A 21,930-nucleotide genomic window follows, 5' to 3' on the forward strand; every position below is an offset into this window, starting at 1 on the left:
TCTCATTGGTAGTGAGTGAGGGAGAGTATATTTTTTTCCTTTTCCTCCTTTTTTGTAAAGAACTTCGGTGTTTGCTATCATTAGAATGGTAATTTCATTGGCAAAAGCAAAGGTTGTTCTTGAGCTCTATAGGACATGCACAGGCACACACACGAACAGATCGTTTTAATTCACTTGAGAATGTTTAGAAAGACGAAACAAAGCGCCTTGTTGGAAGGAAGTTGAATAGTAGTTTTGGAAATTCCCATCTCAAAATCACCTTATTCGATTCACTCTAAACCGTATCAAGAATTTGTCCAGTAACTCCGGACACAGCATGCTATCGGTTGCCTGCTGTGCAAAACGCATTTTCCATTCAGCTTCCCTTTTTCAAAAAGCAAAGATGCATTCATGTGCTTCGATTCGCATTTGGGCCACACAAACACACACAAACACACCGGATACACGGTCCGGTAGGTGAAAAATGGCGCAAAAGTGAGTTACTTGCAAGCAGACCGGAAAAAGCACAAGAATGAATGGGTTCGTTCCCGATTTTCAAATGCACATCTCGGACAATCTTTTTCCCAAAATCTGTCACCCTCTTCCCAGACAAACTGCGCGCGCGCGCGCGTTTGTGTGTGTCTGATACCTCCTGCTGAGGCTTGCAGAAAATGGGCTAGCGGAAGACTTGACCATTCGAGAGTGCGAGAGATCAGTTTGAATTCGCCACAGTCCTTCAGACAGTTCTGTAGCTCATGAAGCTTGCTGCTGTGCAAGGCCACAACATTATTTGGATACGTTCTGGGACTGTACGTACTGTGTACAGCAAAAGCACAAACCCCGGGAAGCAGCACACCAAGGTGGAACTATTTTTGGAGCATGTTCTGTGTTGGTGGTGTTGCTGTGGGAAATAAAGAAAGTTTCCACTTCATGAGTCTTGTTGTGTTCGGTGTTAGGCCAGTGGTTGTGTATTCTCCGCAGCGGAGCTTTCTCGTTCCTTCTTTGGTTTCGTACTTTTTCGGCTTTGTTTTGCTGCCGTCATTTTGGGATCGAAAAGCGTGGAGCGTGGGGTGCGTTTGCTTTGTGTTTGCTGGGGGGCGGCAGACGAAGTCGAGGTTTTCCGGCGTAACTAGCCAAGCGAAACCACTTCCACAAGCTCGACACAATACTAACCAATTTCGGTTGCTGCTTGTTGGCAGTGGTCAAAAGAGAGGCAAAACACCACTACATCACACAGTCGAGCATCATATCAAAGAACTGGTAAATGTGGTTTATCAAAAAACCCCATTTTATTTCCTAAAAACGGCTATTTGCCTGTTGTTACGCCTCGTTGGTTTTTTTTGCTGATGTTTGGATGCATTTTAAAACTGTTTATGGTTTTTTAGTTTCATTTTGGATGTGTGAGTGTGTACGTGGTTTTGGTTAGATTATTCGCGAATTTTTTAAAAAAATTGTATGCATTGCATGTGGGAAATAGGGACGCGAGCAAACAAAACCGTTTGATTGAACTAAGGAAAGAACAAATGTTTACAGTTGAACTAGTTTCAAACATGGTTTCCAACACCATTTTCCGCGGGAAAGCAAAATGGATGGTAAAAGGAAAGAGAAAAGGGATTTATGTACACTTTTCCATCATGATTTTTTTGTATGTCCCGGAAGCAGCTTTCTTCAAAGGCAAAAGTTCCAGCTCGGTCCACGTTTTTTTTTTGGGTGTCTTCTATGCGTCTTTTGCAGGTTTCCGATATACTGACCAACCACCCAACCCTGCAAAATGGTTGAGTTGCGTTTCATATTTTGTTTGGCACATTTTCACATTGCCTTGAAGTTGACAAAGCTGTACAAAAAAAAACCCTCTATTCTGGTAAATAACGAGCGTTTACACGGTGATTATCTCTTTTTCCCGAATTTCATGGCCTATGGTGCGCCCATGGAAATTGGAAGGACAAAAGAAAGGCAGCAAAATAATAATTGCTACAGCCGAAACGGTACTGCATAACCATGTGCACACGAAAACAATGCCTCGAACTCGACGTGAAATGTTATCAAACAACACAACACCCATACACGAAAAAAAAATGAACTGACTGACCCAGCATTCCAACGCGTCTTCTGAGAGAGGTCGATTTGTTTGTGATTATCGTTTCGTTACCGGGCTTTCCCAATACATTCAGGGGGGAGGAAAAAACTGGGCAAGCAAAAACAAAACCAAAAAAAGCCCCAATCCTTCCTTGTGTGTAGTTTGTACATGTACATGTGGCTAGGATTTTATGTGCTTTGAACTGTTGTTAAGTTTCTGTTCCTGCTTTTCCAGCTTTCTATTTATTTACGAGCTACCCCACACAAAACAGGACCGTTTGGGACTGCATGGATGAGACGGTTGGGTTGATGGTGGTGAATTGAACTTTTACATTTGCAACCACCGGTTTTTTCTCTCTCTCTAGCTGTAGTCTGTTGCTGTTTGAAACATAAGCGTACACATCGTTCGTGCTTATCCGGGCGTGACCGTGCACGTGCTACGGTTGGATGGGAAAGCAATTCGAGCGGAAACGAAAATTAAACATTTAGCATTGCAACACGTATATAAATATTAATTTGATCGCGTCGCGCGATCCTTCCGTAACGATCCTGTCCCATGCGCTTTCGCCATGGATAGTCCGTTCCCCGGCTTGGAATGGGTCGTAGTTTTTATGTGTTTCCCCTCTTGTGAAGCCACTAATTTTCAATTCTATTTTTTTCCCCGTCCCCGTAAGCCAGGGGTAGAGTTAGATTAATTTTCCTGATCCCGTGTTTTGTAAGCAAACTTTTCTGCCGGCCGGGATCAGCGCACCACCGGGAAAGGATTGTGGCGCTGAGTTGACCACGAAATTTTACGATGTTTAATTTTTTGGCACGTTTACAAATTTGGTTCTTCTCGACTGAACGAAATATGTGTGTGTATGATCTCGTTTGTGGTTCTTGGTGGTGAAAAGACTTGTTGTTTTTTTCCTCGTCTCGCGTTCGGAGATAATTCCGTGTCCGAGTGTACAAATTATATGCCCCTCCTTCTGCGCGAATATAATTAAGCATTGCTGGGCGAAAAAAAAAAATTAAACAATAAAACAAGTGAAACACACTCCGTACACACTTGTCCGGTTTGCCGCGACGAGATCACAAAACCAAAGCGTTCGGAAGGAGTTTTTTTTAAACTAGTATTTTCCACGTTTTATCAGCAGCAATACCGCACCATCAAATGGTGAGCAAATAATGTGAAAGCAATGGAAGAAGTTTGTGTTTTTAATTTTGTCCTCTACTTTTTTGCGTTTGCTGTTACTGCTCGCCGGTGCTCGCTTGCTGGTGATGGGGCAGAGACTTTTAAGTGGATTTTTTGCTCCCTTGCTAGCACCACTCCGCATTGGATTTTGCTTGCACAAGTGGATGTTTATCGAGTTTCATTTAGCTAACGATCCGGCATAAACTGATGACCTTTCCTTCTCGCACACCGTGCACGGGGACCACACGAAGGGTAACAGTGACCCCTGCGTCTCTAGGTCCCTCAATCTGTGATGGTTTTGTGGTAAGTAAGTGTTTGAGACTAGAAAAAAAAAAACGGGAGTTTTTCATCCACCACCTAACGCTCGAGGGGGTGGTGGTGTAAAAAAGGGGGGAAAGTTTTGCAATTGCTACACAGTATGGTTTCCGTGTCGCTAGTTGCGATGCACGGTGAGTGCACACCGAAACTTTGCTGGGCACAAAACCGGATTAAACTGTAACCGATTGAGAAACTACAAATCGAGGAAATTATATATTTCCTTTCTTTTTTGCTTAGAGTTTTCCGGGTGGTTTTTTTGCCATTTCCAAGGAAACGGTTTTTTTTTACTTCCAGATAACGATCGGAGCAAAAATAAAAGTCTCATTTTGTCACGTTAAATGAGCGGAAAATGAGCGTGTAAATGAGTGGAAAATATTATCCACAAAAAACAACAGACAAAAGAGGAAAGCTCCCGCATAAAAACCCATTTTACACTTGCACGCTTCAAAAATGAAAACCCAAAAAAAATTGAACCCTAAATCAGGTGAGATGATTACAGACCAAAACAATACTTTCACTTACTGCACGAGCATAAAGCGATTCGTTTGCAGGATTTCCTCTAAATGGAGGTAATGTTTTGGCTGGCTGGCTTTATTATTTACTTCCTTTTGTGTACACCCGAGAAAAGCGAAATCCAGGAAGATGATCCTGACGACGGTAAAACAATGCGGAACCGGGGAAAAAAGTTATCTTCTACTAACCCCTGGGAGGGACTAAAAGGATTTCCCTTTTTCGAGTGAAAATAATCTGATAATACGGTGCTCATACCCACACATATACATCGTAATTTGCATCCCAGGGCAAGTTGGGAATTGTTGGGAAAGCCCGAAAACTCCGGAGAGATAAGGGAATAAATGCTTGCTACTTACGATGGGTAGCTGGCTATCGCACCCGCGTGCCCATTCAATGGGGCAAAGGTTGCCGGATGATGACCGGAAAGCAATGCGGCTGGACCCATGTTTCCAGTGTTAGCCGCCGTCGCACTACCGGCACCACCAGCACTAGCAGCAGCGGGTGTTCCGTTCGTTCCGTTTGCTGTGCTACCACCTGTGCCGCTACCGTTCGCGGTACCGTTCGCTGCTAGTCCCGGCAGGTTGGCAAGCGACGGATGTCTGGTGGCGCCATTCCGTGCTAACCCCGCAATAACCGATGCCATCGGATGGGACGATGGCGCGGTACCTTGGTGATGGAGCAGATGAATAGGAACGCCCGGATGCCGTTGCTGGTGCTGCTGCTGCTGTTGGTGGTGGTGATTGAGGTGATGCGAAAGGGACACGGGATGATGGGGAAGATGTTGGGCAAGCGCTGGATGATGCAACAGTGCGGGATGCCCTGGTATGCCAGCTGAACCGATGGATGACGATTTATGGGTTAAAGATGTTGATGTTACGTTCCGGGAAGGTACCGTCCCGCACACAATACGTGGAAGCCAGTCAACGAAGTAACGCAACGGATAATGCCATGTGTATTTGTGTGATTGTTTTCGGTGATTAAAACGCATGCAGGTAGGTAAGTACAAGAAACCAAAAGGGCGTTGATCGAAGGGTAGTTTGTGTACGATGAGTTGATGTTCGATGGTGTTGGAGGCGTGTGAGTTTTGTGCGCGTGTTGGTTAAGGGCAAATATGAAACGAAAAGAAGAAGTGAAAAAGAACATAAGAAGCGTGTTAATGAAGGATGAAATTTTGTGGAAAATGTTAAATGGATTGTACTATTACTACGACATGCTGCCGATTGGAGTAGGTTTTGTATTTGTATTAGTGATAAATAAATGTCGAAAAAAGAATATTAAATTTGGCAACAATATTCCCCACTCCGTTGCAGACTTCAGCCATCATGATCAGGATCCCCCATGTATGAAAGTCCGTGACGAATATTTATCCTGTAAACATAATTTATTTACCCAAAATCGCTCGTGCCCCAACAAAAAGATCAAGAAAGTGAAAGCGAAAATTGAATAACTTTTGCCATATTCGCGGATAATTCGCGTGATGAGTTTTATGCTTGCCTTACCAGCTTAGCAAACTCTGGCTCGGTTCGTTGGTAAAGATTTATAAACGCTTCGAAAACTGGGTCCCCGTGCAGCAGCATCTGATTTACTGCAAGTAAAGCTTACGAAGAGTAACGACTTTTAACAAACAAACAGAAGAAGCACCGCGTCCCAATTCAGTCCCGGCCCGCTGAACAGTAACACACAGCCAAATACAATGGCCGTCATTCATTTCCTTAATCTTGTCGCCGCGAAAAAACCTTGGCCGCGGCTTGCTTTGACCTACACCTCCGCGTGTTGTTTGGGTCTGGCCGGATTGGCATTATCAAAGCATTGGCACGCTTCTTTGGACCATAATCAGGTTCCTTGCTACCCTGAATTTCGCAAGACATCTAGGGGAGCAGGAAAGATTCAGCCACCCTCCCGAAAGGCACGGAGAAGAACAGAAAATGTAGAAGAGGATTTACTTTTCCTGTCCGAAAAGTTATGGCTAATCTTTTTAGCGTTTGTTTACGGCGCGGATTTCCCCGATGACTTTTCCCGCCTCATTGTGCGTGTGGTGTATGGAAAGTTCTTTTCGTACAATGGGACGGGGTGTTTCGTGTTTCATATCCCCGAAATACCAAACAGGCCAGACCCCCACCCTCCAAGTTAAGATGACGCAAACGAACCAGAAAGAAACTGGCGAAGCGTGAGTAATTTAAAGATTTTGCGACTTATTAGAAATGTTATTAAAAATTCAACATCATGCCACCGTCCAGCAGCTGAGCACCGACAATCGACAAGTTTCATCGTGAATTAGGCCGCCGTTTTTTTCTCCCCTTCGCGTTTTACTTCACCTATTGGTAAGAATCTGTTTTAATGAAATAGGGACAAAGTAATTTAACTGTTCCGGTGAGCGCTCGACGCCGGAACCAAGCGAACCGTCGACCACCACGGCCGACGTTTTATGATTGTTTGATGTTACAGCTTATCGGGATGGAAGAAATAATTAGTGCTGGTTGTTTGTGTGTATGTGTGTGTGTGTGGAAGCTGAAACGGTGGAACCTGAATTTTGATGTCTTTTGTTGATGGAGACGCCTGGTACTTCAAGAAGGTTGGATGGAGACGCCTGGTACTTCAGGGAGGTTGAATGGAGACGCCTGGTACTTCAGGGAAGTTAGCAATAATTAGCGGCCTGGCACATGCTAATTGGGTGTATCTTAATTATTTTCTTCCCCAGTGTCAACCAGGATGGATTAGAAAAGATACAGAAAAAAACAGGTGTAACAAGTTAATTTAAAGTTAAAGTGTTTGAAGTGCATAAAAACAGAGCAAACTTATTGCTGTGCGTAAAATGCAGCTGTTAATGTTCACAGCTTTTCTTACACTGCCCCATTACTTTTGTCACCCGTTCAAGCGTTCCAAGTTGAGACGCTTTTGTTATGTGCACCATTTATCAAAAGGAAAATAAAGAGTCGATCTTTGTACACTGGCGCGCACACAGTACAATGGAAATAGGGACGCTTTTGTGACTACTCAGAGGAAAGTGGTTAAGAAAGCTTATAAAGGCACTTGTGTGCAACAAAAAAAAAAACGAAGGTCGTCAGTTCTTCAGCTTTTAAACCTTTTAAAATAGATGGTCTCTGGACTGACGCTTTCTTTGACCAGTGTGAGGTTGCATTGTTGTATACGACGCTGGTCTAAAGTAAAGTAAAGTAATGCCTGAGTGCTGTAGAAATGCCTGAGTGGAAGAGAAAATGGGAAACCTGACTACTGCTGCTACTCTCCCTTCAACAAACGATTTCAGAATGAGTTCCACGAATTAGCTAACAACGGATCCTTTCTTTAGAAGATGAATATTTCCTGGGAAAAAATACGCACCACATCGTTCGTATGTAACACACGTTTTGAAATGGAATTACGAAGGAAAAGAAATTCGCTTCAACAAATACGCAACAACGAAGAAACCCGATTCATGTGTTCGTCCATCTTTTGCATACACTCAACGCAACGAAGGTGACAGCTTTGCAGGCCGATTTCTCGAGTGGTCGACGCTTTGGGAAGGTGGAAATTGCTGGCAACCACACACCGGTATACCGACCTTCTTCTCTGGGCTGCGGCGGCACGCTGCGCGGCCGCAATCAGTATCGGGGACGTAGCGGTGGGTAGTTGGGTGGCTGCGGCAGCCGCACCAGCCGGATTGGCGGAGGCGGCTGCGGCTGCTGCTGCGGCGGCGGCCGCGGCTGCCGTGGGCGTTGCGGCGGCTAATGCTGCTGTGGGCGTTGCACCGACGGTGGTGGCAGCTGTGGCCGCACCTAACCATGGCCACGTTGCCAATGGCAAACGGTACCCTGTTTCGGTAAGCGATGAATATAAAGTAGCGTCTTTAAGGTATTTTAATAGGAAACCGACACAGCCGGTAGATATGAGCTACCAATGAGGGTTAATTGTTATTTTATATAAATGAATAGTCAATGTAATGGTGTAGATACTGGGAAATATTGGCAAACAATGAAACAAAAGCTGCTAGGTAAACGTTTGAACGATTCTTACCTTCCGGCCATGGGACACAAACAGCTGCTGTAGGTACAGATGCACATCACCGCGAGTGACAGTAATTGGATTTGTGGATCGTTACAATAGATCGGATCCATCCAGGTTGTACGTTCAACGATGATCCAACCCGATTTGTTTGTAGTTTATTGTTTCATGTGAAACAAGGGAAGGAGAGAAAAAGAGAAAGAGAATTGGAAAAAAACAAGACAATAACGTCGGTTAGTGTACGCAATTTATCATTGGTGGAATTAATATCATTACAGCTAAGCGATATGATCGCAATTACAAGGAGAAAGACATCATATACATAGAGACATAAGGTGGTGGTGATGGTGGATGTTGATGAATGTGTTGTTGTGTAGAATAAATAGGCCAACGGGATTGGCTTTCGGAAGGAAGACACGTCGCCGCATCGTTAACGCACGTTTGATTGATGAAAAGGATTATCATTTTAATGGGTATGTGGGGAATGTTTTTTTTGCAACCGAGGAACCTGAAGAGGATTCTGCCTTTTTTTAAGGATAGGGAAAACTCGGAAGCAGCAGGATTTAGGTTGTCAGTTTTCAGTTAATGCAGTAAATCGGAGGAGAACCGATGTATTGGTTAGCTGATAAAACAAGCTATTATGGATGCTACTTATGGTGAAAAAAGCATGCGGAGGAAGCATTAGTTTTGTTTATGCGTGAGGTGAAGCTCATTTAGGTGTGGAGTCGAAGATTAGCCAACAAATGGCTAATACTAACAACTATCTAACACAAACCCAATACATATAGCAGAGCAAGTAGGCGATAAGTTCTTCATGATTCTTCGTACTAGCTGTTCCAATTTCTACTACAACACAAGCAGTGAATTTAGTTTTAACCTAGCTAAACTAATAAATGCCACGATAAGAGCGAGCATAACGTTCAAAAATCAAATTTCAAAAGTCTCCTTTATTCACAACACTAACAGCTAAGTTTAGTGACAACGAAAGAAAAGAATCGGATAGGTTAATGACATCAACAAACAGTTGTTAATGGAATCTATCTAGCACATAAACTCTAAAGATAAATACTCTTCCCGGTAGCATGAATTTCGCGTCAACAGCGTTACAAAAGTGGGGTAAAGAAGAAAGCATATTTTTACGGGAAAAACGTTCAACAACTACACAACATCTGCTCAAAATGGTTCGCTGGCCGTAGGTAGGCAGCGCACGGTCTACCACGGGTAACAACCACACAGGGCGGGAAAAAAAGGCGTCCGATAGCGGATTATGGTGTACTTTCGTGTAGAAGACGGCCGATGGAAATGGAGATAGATGTCGTCCGCGTGTTTAGCATTACAGTAAACGATGATCGTTTCTGTCGCGTGTCAACCACCATAAAATTGCCATCACTTTACCGAAACGATGAAGCGGCGTGCTCGCTTCTAACCAGACTAAAGGCACGAGTTGCTATGAAAAGCTGTCCTAAAAAGAGGCCTGCCGGGACAACGGCGATTGTTTGGAAGAAAGGAAGTTTTGTTTTCTTCCTTATAATCACGTTTCTGCCTAAAACGTTCATGGGGTTTGTCAGGGTTTTGGTGGGAGACAGCGAGAGAGGATGTGCTGAAGAGTCGCGAACGAGCATAGCATAAGTTGATTGATAGCGATCAATTCATTAATGCCAGCTGGTGTGTCAGCTAGTTTAGCTTTAGCGATCCGCACTGCTGATGGCCATTATCGTCGTAGAAGAACGGCTGCTTGCAGCTGTCCCCGAAAGGACACTTACAGGATGAAATTGAAGCCTCTTCACTACGGTACGCGATAAGTACACATCGGAACACGATCCGGGTATTTTTAGGAAATGCCGCGAAGCGTGCCTTTCCCCTTGGAGTGCCATTTGTCCGTGGAAAATGGAAATATTCCAAAAGATGATTCCTCTTTTACGCCTGACGTAGCTTAAATTTCTCATGCATTTACAATGAACGATGACAAAAAGCTATCGGCGACAAAAGTCGGCCTGGTCACCAAATCAATTTGAGCTTGTCATGATGAAAAGTTGCCGCATTTTGTTAAACTATGAACAAAAGAAAAATGCAAAACAAAAACGGAGAAGTGCTACAGTTAGCGAGATAAATAGAAATATTAGACTCCCTACACTACCGACGACTCCGCATCAAGGAAATGGAAAGTTAATGCGCCTAAGAGGATTACAATGATATCAGACACTAAAACATATCTAACTCTACTACAATAAAACATGCAAAAGGGTACACTAGTTTTGAGTATTATAGTGGGCAAGGAAGGATGCTAATGATGCTTGGAAAAACACTTGTTTTTCTGTTCTTTTTTTTTTTTTTTGGATGCAGATTGTGTTGGTGAAGGTGCGTGCGATACATTGCGCTGCTATAAAGATAAAGTAAGGTATGAGTAGTATTTATTGGAGGTTTGCTCACCCAGTGACGGGGCCGAGACGGCGCCTTGTTTCGTCAGAAACACTGCACACGCACCAATACAAAACATACAAACATACACATGAGCGCAGGTGGGTGTGTTGGTAAGTTGGTAGTTGCACATATGAAGGATTGTTTGTTGTTGATTTGATTTTGTTTTGGTTGGTTTAAATCGGTTTTCGTATCGTTTCACAATGTCCCAGTTTTTAAAGCACACGTTTGTATAGAATGGCGCGGTGTGGCGGGAGGTAGGAAATTATTTTTAATTTCATTAAAGATAAACAAACCAATTTCGAGCGTGAGAGCGAAACCAAAAACACAGTAAAGGATGTGTTTATTGACCCGCCAGAAAAGTCAGCCCACAATCGAGAGAGGGGTCGCCATATGATAATGATGAATAAGAGTTGAAAAAAAAACCGAAAAAAAGAATTTCATAAAATGGCAATTGTTATGCATGAAAATATTGCAATACAGTAAACATTATACAGTTCAAATCAATACGCGTACGCGTGGTGATTCATTGATGCATTATTAAACGTGGAAATGGATATATTTATCGTTGTGGCATTTGGGAACAAAGCGTTTTAATTATGCAGCACAAACCGTGGCCAATTAATGTTGACCGGGGAGGGGGGGTGGGAGGGCCCATTGGGAAACGATTGACAAAAGATTGAGCATAAAAGTGTACCATAGAACATCGTGAAAAAGAGAAGAAAAAAGAGAAAAAGAAAAGAAAAAAATGTGAAGTGAGTAACTTTTCACACGGTCAGTACAATATATTATTGTGTGGTGGTAAAATAGTAGAGATGATGTGGGGGGAAAAGGGAAGACTTTTTTGTTTGTTTGTTAAGAAAAGTAAACAGCAAATTACTAAATGCTCGGTATGCAGTAATCTGCACCTGTGAATATTAAATTTATAACAAAACAGTATAAAAATGTATTCAAAAAACCCAGATGAACCTTTTTTAGTATATGAACAATACAAAAAATAACAAAATAAAAGCCTTAAGACATGAAGTAGAAGTAAGAGTAGAAAGGAGAGAAAATTTGCTATGAAAGCAAGAAGAGTTTGTTTGTAATAAAAAACTTCGTTTGACGCAGAAACATGAGAAAACAAGTAACTCAACAAACGTTAGAAAAACCGAAACAAAAAGTCTATTTACTACCAATACCAATGCCGCTTGTAGTTCGTTATGAGGCAAAGAAGTAACAAACAGAACTAAACATCATGGAAAGAGATACACCTCATCAAACATGATTAACAAACGAACAAAAAGTTTACAAGAGTTAGCTAGAAGTAATGTTACAGATAGAGTTATGAAGGAGCACATGCACATGGAGTTTGAAAGAGAAACTAGAACGATGCAAATCGTTGTGAAGTAAAAAAACAAAAAAACGGAAACGTGATAGACTATGGGGGGAAAAAACGAAAATATAAATGCAAGAAGAAATACACGAAAACAACTCGTTATTAAGATTAAACTACTGAACGCGTTGGGATTTTGGGTCTGACTTTGACTACATCCCCCGAACGGCTTATAGATAGATGCGTATAGTAATTGTAATCATATAAAACATTTAGCTAGTGAAGAGAGAGAAATAGAGAGAGAGGAGACAAAGGAAAGGAAGGAAATAATGGTTAAACAACTTACCGCTTGATACAGCAGGAGCTTTTTTACTTTGAACTCGTGCGGTTGCATTATTGACCTACAGTTTTAACAGCATTACACACGGGCGGGCGCGGATGCACAGTTTTTGTTTTGTTTTGAGTTTGTTTATTTGTGTGTTGTGTGTGTGTGTGCGCATGTTGTTGTTGTGTAGTAGTGGTGTTTTTTTTTGTTTCATTTTTCGGTTGGCGGTTTTGAGGATTTTATAATTGGTGATTTTTTTGGCGTTTTTGGTTTAGAATTTTGGGTAAATTCCAGAGACAGGAAAAAAAGAAGAAAATATATAACAATTAAATGCATTCAAGTAGTTTATTGAGAGAGAGAGAGAGAGAAAGAGAGAGCGATAGATAGAATGAGCAGAAATGATAAATTATAAAATGGGATAATAAAATAGAAATATAATTACAATACTTTACAATGATACTTGCTGTGGTAATGAAACACTGTAACTCGATTCGTTAACGGTTCGTTGTACATCAACTGACAATTGTCATGCAGCATGAGCTAGTGCTCGCGCTAGCGCACATCAATTTATTTTTTTTTTTTGGAAAAACGAGTACATTCAGAAAGCTATTGGCCGGTTTGGGGGAGTAAAATAAAATAAAATCGCTTGGCAAATCGTAACAGCACCTTAATTACATTCATTAAAAGTAGCGCCATCAGCCGATCGCGATGACATTTTTCCCTTTTTTGTTAAAATCAAACGAAACACTGATTTCGTTCGTTAATGTGTTCCCTTTATGTCCTCCTACAGATGCAGCGGGACATTCTCATTGCACTTGCAGCTTAAATCGTAGCTGACAGCAATGTGGATAAAATGTTGCCAACAATATTACACCCAGAATGGTATATCCCGATCTGAAATATGGACTGTATAATTCGCAAAGCCATACACCGGGTTTTCAACCGAGAACAAAATAGACAGTAACGACATGTAGCGGTGACAAACAGCACACGGGTCAGGACGGGAACATTCAGAAACACAGAAAGATACATCAAACACAGGAAAAAATTGAGGGTAAGCCCAGGGAAGTCATGATGTGCTGTGTTTTTCACCTCCGATGGTTACACGGTGGTTAGTTTTGATTGTAATAATCGTAATTTACGTTCGTTGGAAGGGGTTCCGGGGAAAAATCTGGGTGAAAATCCGCATACTCTCGGCCGTGCGTGATGTGAAAATTAATTAAGATATTTATTACACCGACAGGCGTTGCTTGCTTGTGGCGAAGTCCCGTGTAATCAGGTTTATTAACTTTCGATCGTTGACGGGCGGTTGCGAATCTGAGTGACACTATTTGGGGCATCCTCTTTGTTTTAATATTGAGCGATTTAACTTCAGCCACATATTGAAGTTGAAGTTCACATGGCGAAGGAAGGAACTTGTGCTTCTTCCCATTAGCATAATCAATTGAAAATTATAACTTCATCCTAAACACATTCATTCAGTTCAGTTCAGATCCTATTCTTCTGCAGCTTCTGGAGCAGGAGCTTCAGATTGCTCTACAATTATGTGTGGCCAAAAAAAAAAAAAAAAGAGTGTCCTTTTTGTGCAAGTTTCCTTTCATTGTCCTTCAACAAACCATACGCTCGTTATAACAGAGTCCTTTTGTACGGTTTCTACAATGCAAAACATACATTTAAAAGAGAGGAACAAAATTGGAACACTATAATTACCCACCGAAAATGAAGTACGGAGGAAAAAATTACCCTAACAACTCCTCCTCGGTCCCCGTGGTCACTGATAAAGAGGAACTGTGTCACATTCGGAACTTTTCGCTTTTCGCAATGAAATTACCATCACACTATCAACCGAGAGGGGAATTTTTTCCGGTTCATTGCCACCCAACCGAATGTGAACCTCCCCACCAGGGTGTGTGCAAAAGGAAACGATCGAACGGGAACAATCTCCAAACTACCATAATGGTAGTTGTCGCCATTCTTTCCAGCGAAAACTAACGCTACTGACCAACCACACGCCGCAGTGACACGTCGTCCCAGTTCTTTTGGAGTTAGCATCATTTTTTAATTAAACGTCAGAGTCGTTCATTTTTCCATTTGCGGGGAAGGTGCACCGTGGATCGTGTGCCTTTCTTTGGGATTTCATTCGCCGAAAGCCAACGGCGAAGAGTGTCCCGCGATGGTGTGGAGTAGCAGCTGTTTAATATTATCTTTTCACGTCACGTTTTTAATTATTCCCGTGCGCGAGCTCAAAACGGTTGTTTCCGCCGCGTGTTTGTTGGTTGCAACAGAGCGTCGATTACCTTCATCGGTTTTCAGCTATTGGGCGAAGGAAATGAAAAACTGCTTTCTTTTTCGTCTCGTTTCGTTATTTTACAGCGCCATATTTGTAATTGCGTTTCAAATAGATGGACTCAATCTGGGTGCATAATCTTAATGAAAATCAAAGTTCAAACATAACTACATGCTCGTTTGCCAATGTCAAAAATTTTAAATGCTAGGATTTTTTTTCGTGCTACTTAATTTATCGTTTTCCAAGGTAAAAGCTTCCACTTGAGCGTTACGGTAAGCTGCGTAACAGGAAAAAGTAATATGCTATAGGAAATAAAACAAACAACACACAATAGATCAAACTTTTGGCGTAGAATGATTATTCCGCAATCCGGTTTTGTGCACGACCGCCACCAAAAAGACTCATAAAAAAATCCCCCCGCTCGGATTGTACGCAAATTTCCATTTTATGCTGTGTTTAAAAATCACCACCCACCGAAAATTGAACCGAGATTTCCAATTGTTCGCCGTTTGGTTGCCGCTTTAACACAGCTGCAGGTGCTTGCCAGCTTGTCTCGTCAATTGTATAAAATATGCAACAATTGGATCGGGATCGGCGTTCGATAGAAAAATCATCCCGTTGTCACGCTGCATCTAAAAAGGAGGTAAAATAAACGGGGTTTTTGTCCATTTTCTTTTTGCATATTTTTTTTGTGTTGCTGCAAAATTTGCGCTCCAGATAGAATTGTGCTCGTTTGGGAATGAAATTGAACAGTTTTGGGGAAAAAAAGGTGGAAAAAATTTGCAATTTCTGCTTCCAGACGATAAGGGCGGAGACTTTGTAAGTAACGAGAGTAGACTAAGCAGAAAAAAAACCAAACTGGCGATGCAGGATGGATGTTGTCCAAAGAGGAAAGCTCTTATACCGATCCGGAGAGTGGAATGAAATCGAGTTGCATGTATCGGACGCTGGTGTTCGTTTCTTTTTTCGCTTTCGTCTAACCGCCCACAACAACCGACTCTCGGAATGATCCATTTTTATCAATCGATAAACATCGGTTCGGCAATGCACGCGCGCACGCCATCAGGATGCTCTTCGATTGTACGTCCCAGGGCAAGCTCATGTTGCTGCTGATTTGCATCCCTCCCCGTTGGTCGATGGTTAGGTCGAGGAGTTAGGAGAATCCGTTCGAGTGCCACAAAAGGCAAAAAAAATAGAGTTACACAACGCGAACAACGATACCTGAGGATGAACGGAAGGATTAGGCACGTTTGCAGCACATAAAACGTGTACAATGCTGTGTGTTTTTTGTTGGAGCAAAAGCAAAAGAATGAAAACAAAAATCGAACCCAACGTTCGAGCAAATGAAACGCGGGTAAAAGATGGTCCTTGCCTTTGACGGGGTGATTTGTAACCTTCCACATTTTTTGTGTTGTTGCTTCTCCCTATACGTATACGTGCATGTAGCCGTTTGTTGAATGTTCTAGTTTCGCTTTTTTCCGTTGCATGTCCTGCATCTCTGAGGGGGAGGAAAAAAGGAAGAAAACTGCACCCGTGTCGTGCCGGTAGACTTTACTAAAGGTAACGAATGAGCCCGCACACGAGAAAGGGATTTCAAAATGAGCTTTCAAAGTGCCACTCTTACTAAAGGACAGAGGGGACTATGTGTGTGTGTGTCCATGGACCACCATTGTTGTTATCAAAGCGTGTAGTTTTTCCTTTTTTGTTTGGTGGAGAGTGAGCACAAATATCGTCATTCCTCTTGCTGAACTGCAGTCGAGAATGAAGATGTTATTTAGTATCGCAGTGTATCGCAGCTACCCGTCGAGAGTCAATTTATATTTTTTTAAAAGCATGTGGATTTTTTTCTACTGACGTGGAAGTCTCGCCGAATACCATGCAACAGAAAACCACGTAATACCGGTACGGAGTAAGGAAAGGAGGTAGTGCTTCCTCCTACACAAAGGAACCGCCGACACAGACATCGGTGGAACTAAATCACACACTCGAACGAGCCGCGAAAAGAATGCTTATTAGCACGATCAGAAGAAGCTATCATGAGGGGAATGAAGCGAAAACGGCTGCAAGGGAAAATTGAGGATCGAGCCTCACTCTACTCGTAGCATCCATGCAGCATCCGATCTGTGAAGCCACCAGATTTATTGGATGGCGATAAATCTTTGGTTGATTTCTCTTCTTCTTGTTGCCCGCTACTCCGCAAGTCAAGTTGCTGTCGGTGTTGCTTTCCCGGAGGATTTTTGGATGTAAGAGTAAAATAACACCATCCCGGTTGATAGTTCGTTGCATTAAAGCTCTGTACTGCTGAGTATTTTTTCTTTTCAAATTTACGGTGATGAAGTAAGAGTTTTCATTTTGTCTAAATGAAAAGAACCAACTAGAGCGAAAGACAACAATAAGGACAAGGGTTTTTATAGCGAAATCAGCAAAGAAAAACCGAATATGCTGATGTATTGATGGCCCTCGGGATCACACGAAAAGAATTATTCGCTTGAATAAAGAGATCGATGTAGGTATTAAAGAATTATCGCTTCGTTTAGTGGCGAGCTTTAGAGCATTTTGCAGCAGTATATTAAGGAAAAATACCGCTTGAAAGAAGCCATTTCAGCGAGATCGCTTTTGCTTTGATTGGCCCTCTATCGCTTTAAGGATACGGATCGTAGGTGATGATATTTTTGTTTTCAAAAAACAAATTAACCTCAATAAGCCTTAATTAAGGAGCGAGCATCCAATCAACCCAATTCTTGTGGGTTCACAACTTTGCAAGACCTTGCCAAACTTTCAAGAGATCTCGATCGTCTTCCGCGACTCTCGGATATAAATCAAAAGAATACTCTTGCACATGGACTAAAAACTTCGAGCTAAGCAGACGAGCGTGACCAGAATCAAAACGCTTCTTCTCACCTTATTCGGACTCGGCAACAATATCCTAATGTTAGCCAAACCAATCTACTAGAGCGTGCGGGAGATGAAATGGTAGAAATTAATTTTCTTTGAATAGCAACATCTTGCTCGAATCATTCTGAAAGCTAGCGCTAGGGGGAAGGGAAAAAGTTAGCCTCTGGGAAAACTTAATTTACTACATCCCTTTCGATTGCGTTACCAATCATGTTTCTCTCTAGCTAGCAAGCGCTTAGGTGGATGGCACAGCACAGAGTGAGTGGTCGTTTTCTTCATTCAGACACACTTTTACACTCGGTACGATATCCAACCTTCCCCCCCAAAAGACAACACGCCCGGTGATTGGGTTCGATTGAAAATTGTATCTTGAAATCAAGCAAAACAATCTCGGTTCGTTTTCCCATTGTTTTTCCACAGTCCAACCGTACAATCAATGCCATGGTAAGCTCCCAGGGAATTCTGGGCACTGTGGTGTGTGTTTGGTAAAGTTAATTGAGCCTTCTTGCTAGATGGAACCGATGTCTAATTGAAATTTTCAGTTATAGTGTGGTCCGTGTCGGAAAAGGAAGGTTAGGAAAAGGGGTAGGTTTAATCGTTTGATAGCAGAGGATTGCTTTAAAATTGCGAAGCACGCTTTCTTGGTAAAATATTGCCTGCTTTCCAAGGAACATATATTCCCATAATTCTGGGATTTTTATTATTGGAGTTTCAAGGGAAAACCTATTCGTACAAATAAAGAAAAATACTTGGAAAAATGAATCGATGTACGGCGCACTCTGCATAGCTCACGCTGCATGCTTCGAACCCGGTGTAACAAATGATTCGATTCAAGTTCAAATTTTAAAATCTCACATTATAGAGCAAGTATCGTGGACTGTTAAAGATTTGTATTTCATATTGATACACGTTAAAATTTTGTATTTTATATTGATGTGTTTCTTAAGATTCTTAACGTATCAAATAGCATCTACACAATCTTTTGAGCGGTGTATAGATGTACTCTTCTGGAATGGTGTAAAATACTGTGTTCTCGTAACACTAGACAATTGAAAATGAGGATGTTAATGTATAGGTGGCATGAAAATACAACGTACCGTTCAAACACGTAGACTGGGCGATCGTTAATAGATTTATTTTTAAAATTTCTGCAGCAGAGAAATAAACAAAAACAACATCAAAATATAAACATGGAAAGAGTCGGTTGAGATGCAAGATTTAAAAGAAAATTAATGGAGAAGTCATAACGTTTATACCTTTCTCGAAACGATCATTAGCTGCTGTTTTATGCTAAACTGTTTTCAACACAAAGATCTAACATATCAGAACTGTTGAATTGTGTAGCTTAAATGTTTAGTTCTTTCTTTAAATAATTGTCTTTTTATTTCGTACAAGAGTTTTAAATGCTAAATGTAAGATGAAATTAGATTTAAAGTATTATCTTATCACCTTATATCACCTTATTCAATACCAAAGCTCTAGCTGTTTAATGTAAAACTAAAGCACACATGAGTTTGAATTCCTAAAGTCTACAGCTGTTACGAAATGATCAGTCTAAGGCAAAAACGAGCATTCGGTGCAATCTAACAAAGTGGTATGGTTCAAAGCTGCCGTATGAATCGTATGAGGAACGCTTTGGCCTAAATCTCAGTTAGCATCCCAGGCATAAATTTAGGGCAGAATGTTAAAAAAGAGAGTAACGCAAAAACTCCAACTGCATTTCAATGTATCGTTCAAAAGCAAATCCCAACACAAACTCCCTTTACAGTTACATTGAATGATGCCAAAAAAAAAAGAGGGTGTTAGACTTAGGGCACTAGGGAGCGACTTTGTGATGTGTTGACGAAGAAGCAGCAGAACTAACACCATCGCACGGAAAAAGGCTAGTTTTAGTTTAACGTACAATAATTTCAACATAATACGAAGACAGTCTCGAATTGCTACACAGTCGTTTTGTGTGTATGTGTGTTTTTAAAATTATTATCAAAAATTTGCGTATATTATGGATGTGGTGTGCGTAGATTCGTTTTGTGCGAGATCTGGTGAGGCGTGTTTTTGTGTGTAAAAATTCATGTGAGTGAATAAAGCTAACGACAGGTGGTCGGTTTCGCCGACCATTATCACAGATGCAAATATCTAGGCATTTAACGAGAGAAATACCATCATGATTTAATAATTAAGGAATTATAGGGAAACAATGGTAAAGGGGAGGGTGGGAGGGCAATAAAGAGGCATAATAAACTTGCGCAAGGAAGAGAGAAAGAGAGATATATATGTATAATAATGGTACGAGGCACAATTAATGGCAATCACAAAGTAAAACATAACACGTTCCATATTTTTTTACCATTCCAGAAGTACTTCCACAACCACAGAGTGTCAAACAAGCCGCATACATATATAGAGTAAAATAATTAGTGCTAATTCTGGGAGCGACTCTCCCAAACGTTCCTTCAACAACACAACACATGGGTTGCTCTAAAACTTAACGCAAATGCAACGAAACTTTGGTAACACTTGTCCACCGTTCTGTACTGGATAGGGCGTAGCTAAACGTATTAAAGGAACAACGAAACAATAAAGCTTAAATGATCCACAACGAGAGCAAAATCGGGTGGGGTGGGGCTTCTTATTACAAAAAGAAAGAATGCTAGTACTCCTTCAAACAATAATTAATATGCACGCGCACACAGCCGTCTAATGGTGAAGGAACTTAACGTTGGGCGGTCAAAAATTCTGGCACGGGAGGCAAGAAAACTAAGAAACCAAATAGGAAAACTCATTCGCAAATAGGTAACACGGCTAGAAAGAAACGCGAAACCATCGGCTGAAGTATGGAAAGTACACAGATGCTCCAAGACACAACTCTAAAACGAACGAACTACAAGTAGCGGCGATGAATTAGTTCCGATTTTTTGGTTGGAAAGTATTATTAAGTAACAGCATTTCAACGCAATTTTGTTTTTGCTCTGGTTTTGAATGAAACACTCTTCTATTGGGCTTTTTTTTGTGTGTGTGTGTTTTGTTTTGTAGACATTCATTCATTAGAAGAGGCTGAGAAAAAACATCGAATGGTTACAGTGTTTCATATACGCAATGTATTTTTTTTTGGTTCTAAAGAGAATATGTATATAGTAAGTATCATTGATGCTCAAGTAAGGTAAAGAAAAAAAAATCGAAAATAAAACTCAAAATGCATAGCACAGTTACACAAAAGAACTAAAAACATAATACATGACAAAAAAAGAAAGAAAAATAAACATAAAATAAATATGAGATAAAATCCAAATGAAAAGCAAATAAAAAATAAGAAAAATGAACATAAAATATAATGAAATTTGAAAACAAAAAGAAAAACATGACACAATGAAAACAAAGCGTAAAAAAAGAAACGATAAACTAATGATAGAAGGAAATCATAAAAAAAGATAAATGGAAAGTAGAATAGAAATATGGTATATGTATATATTTATATATTTATATAAAGAAAAATGAAAAAACTTTGTTTTTCATGCACACCTCAATCTTGCGTCCCTCAACCACAGTGCCGTGAAGACGTTCGCGTGCTCGCTCCGCATCGCTACTATTAGCGAATGTTACAAAACCGAATCCCTACATGCAAGGACAGAACAAGAAACATGCATTAAAACAGCGTCCGCTCAAAAACAACGTGCAACAAAAATTTTATTTTATTATGTATATTTATATATATTAACTGTGTATATATATAATGGTATCATTTATCGTATTTGGTTTTGGGGTTTTTGGTTTGTTTTGTTGGTATCTTGGTCAGTTTGTAGCCGTCTTGTATGGATTTTATATTTATCGTATATCTATATATATATAAAGACTGTAAAGAATATAACCATAGTAGAAACAGTTCATGAACACACGGATAGGACACAGGATGTATGGATAGATATTCTGAACCTTTCTAGTGTTCTACTGTAGAGGAATGTGTCAAAGGTGTTGCAATGGAACCAGGTTTTGGTCTGGATAGTTGAATTTCTACAGAAATTTTCTATTCCCAGCATGATGAGGAGAACTTAAATTATTATCTTCATGAAATAATGCACAAAAACCAAGCAGGTAAAGGGTGGGATATTTTGGGAAGAGAAGGTGTAATTAGACAAAACATATAATAGGAAAATTCTTCCTCCTTTTGCTTTCGTAGCAGTTGCACTATAAACGAAAGGTGCGAATGAGAAACGAAATGGTATCGTCGACCAATTTTTACAGCTACACAATCATACAACAAATATCTATGCTAAAGACAAACAAAACATAAACACCAATTTGCAGATAAGCAATCGAATCGATTGCCAGTTTGGTTTTTAGATGCACAATCGTGGTGTCCGACACAATTACGCACTTGTGTGTACCAAATGCAGCAACAAAATCAAATTAATCTCGCCCGCACAAAGTTCGGTGGAAAGTGTGATGGAAGGCGCGGTTTCAATTGGAAAGCATTAACGAATTAAATTCTCCACTGATCAAAATCAATTACTAGCTCAATGTTTTATCCTACCCACAGCAAAATCGGAATAAGTGTTTAGATTTCTAACCAAAAATGAAATAAAATTGATGCGGAACATTGATTAAAAAATGAACTTTTACTCTCCTTTCGTGCC

General features: G+C 40.9%; 1 protein-coding gene across 1 annotated transcript in view; it reads right to left on the reverse strand.

The window, feature by feature from the left end:
- LOC126561669 (AF4/FMR2 family member lilli-like) overlaps positions 1-21,930 on the reverse strand; it is a 145,902-nt gene that overhangs the window by 12,709 nt on the left and 111,263 nt on the right. Inside the window, exons 6-10 of the mRNA XM_050217958.1 lie at positions 20,819-20,911; positions 12,139-12,193; positions 10,490-10,531; positions 8,072-8,098; positions 4,417-4,891 (exon numbers count right to left, since the gene is read on the reverse strand). Of these exons, the coding sequence (XP_050073915.1) occupies positions 4,417-4,891; positions 8,072-8,098; positions 10,490-10,531; positions 12,139-12,193; positions 20,819-20,911 (692 nt within the window). The remainder of the gene's footprint in view (positions 1-4,416; positions 4,892-8,071; positions 8,099-10,489; positions 10,532-12,138; positions 12,194-20,818; positions 20,912-21,930) is intronic.

Source organism: Anopheles maculipalpis, chromosome 3RL (genome assembly GCF_943734695.1).
Source record: "Anopheles maculipalpis chromosome 3RL, idAnoMacuDA_375_x, whole genome shotgun sequence".
Classification (NCBI taxonomy): domain Eukaryota; kingdom Metazoa; phylum Arthropoda; class Insecta; order Diptera; family Culicidae; genus Anopheles; species Anopheles maculipalpis.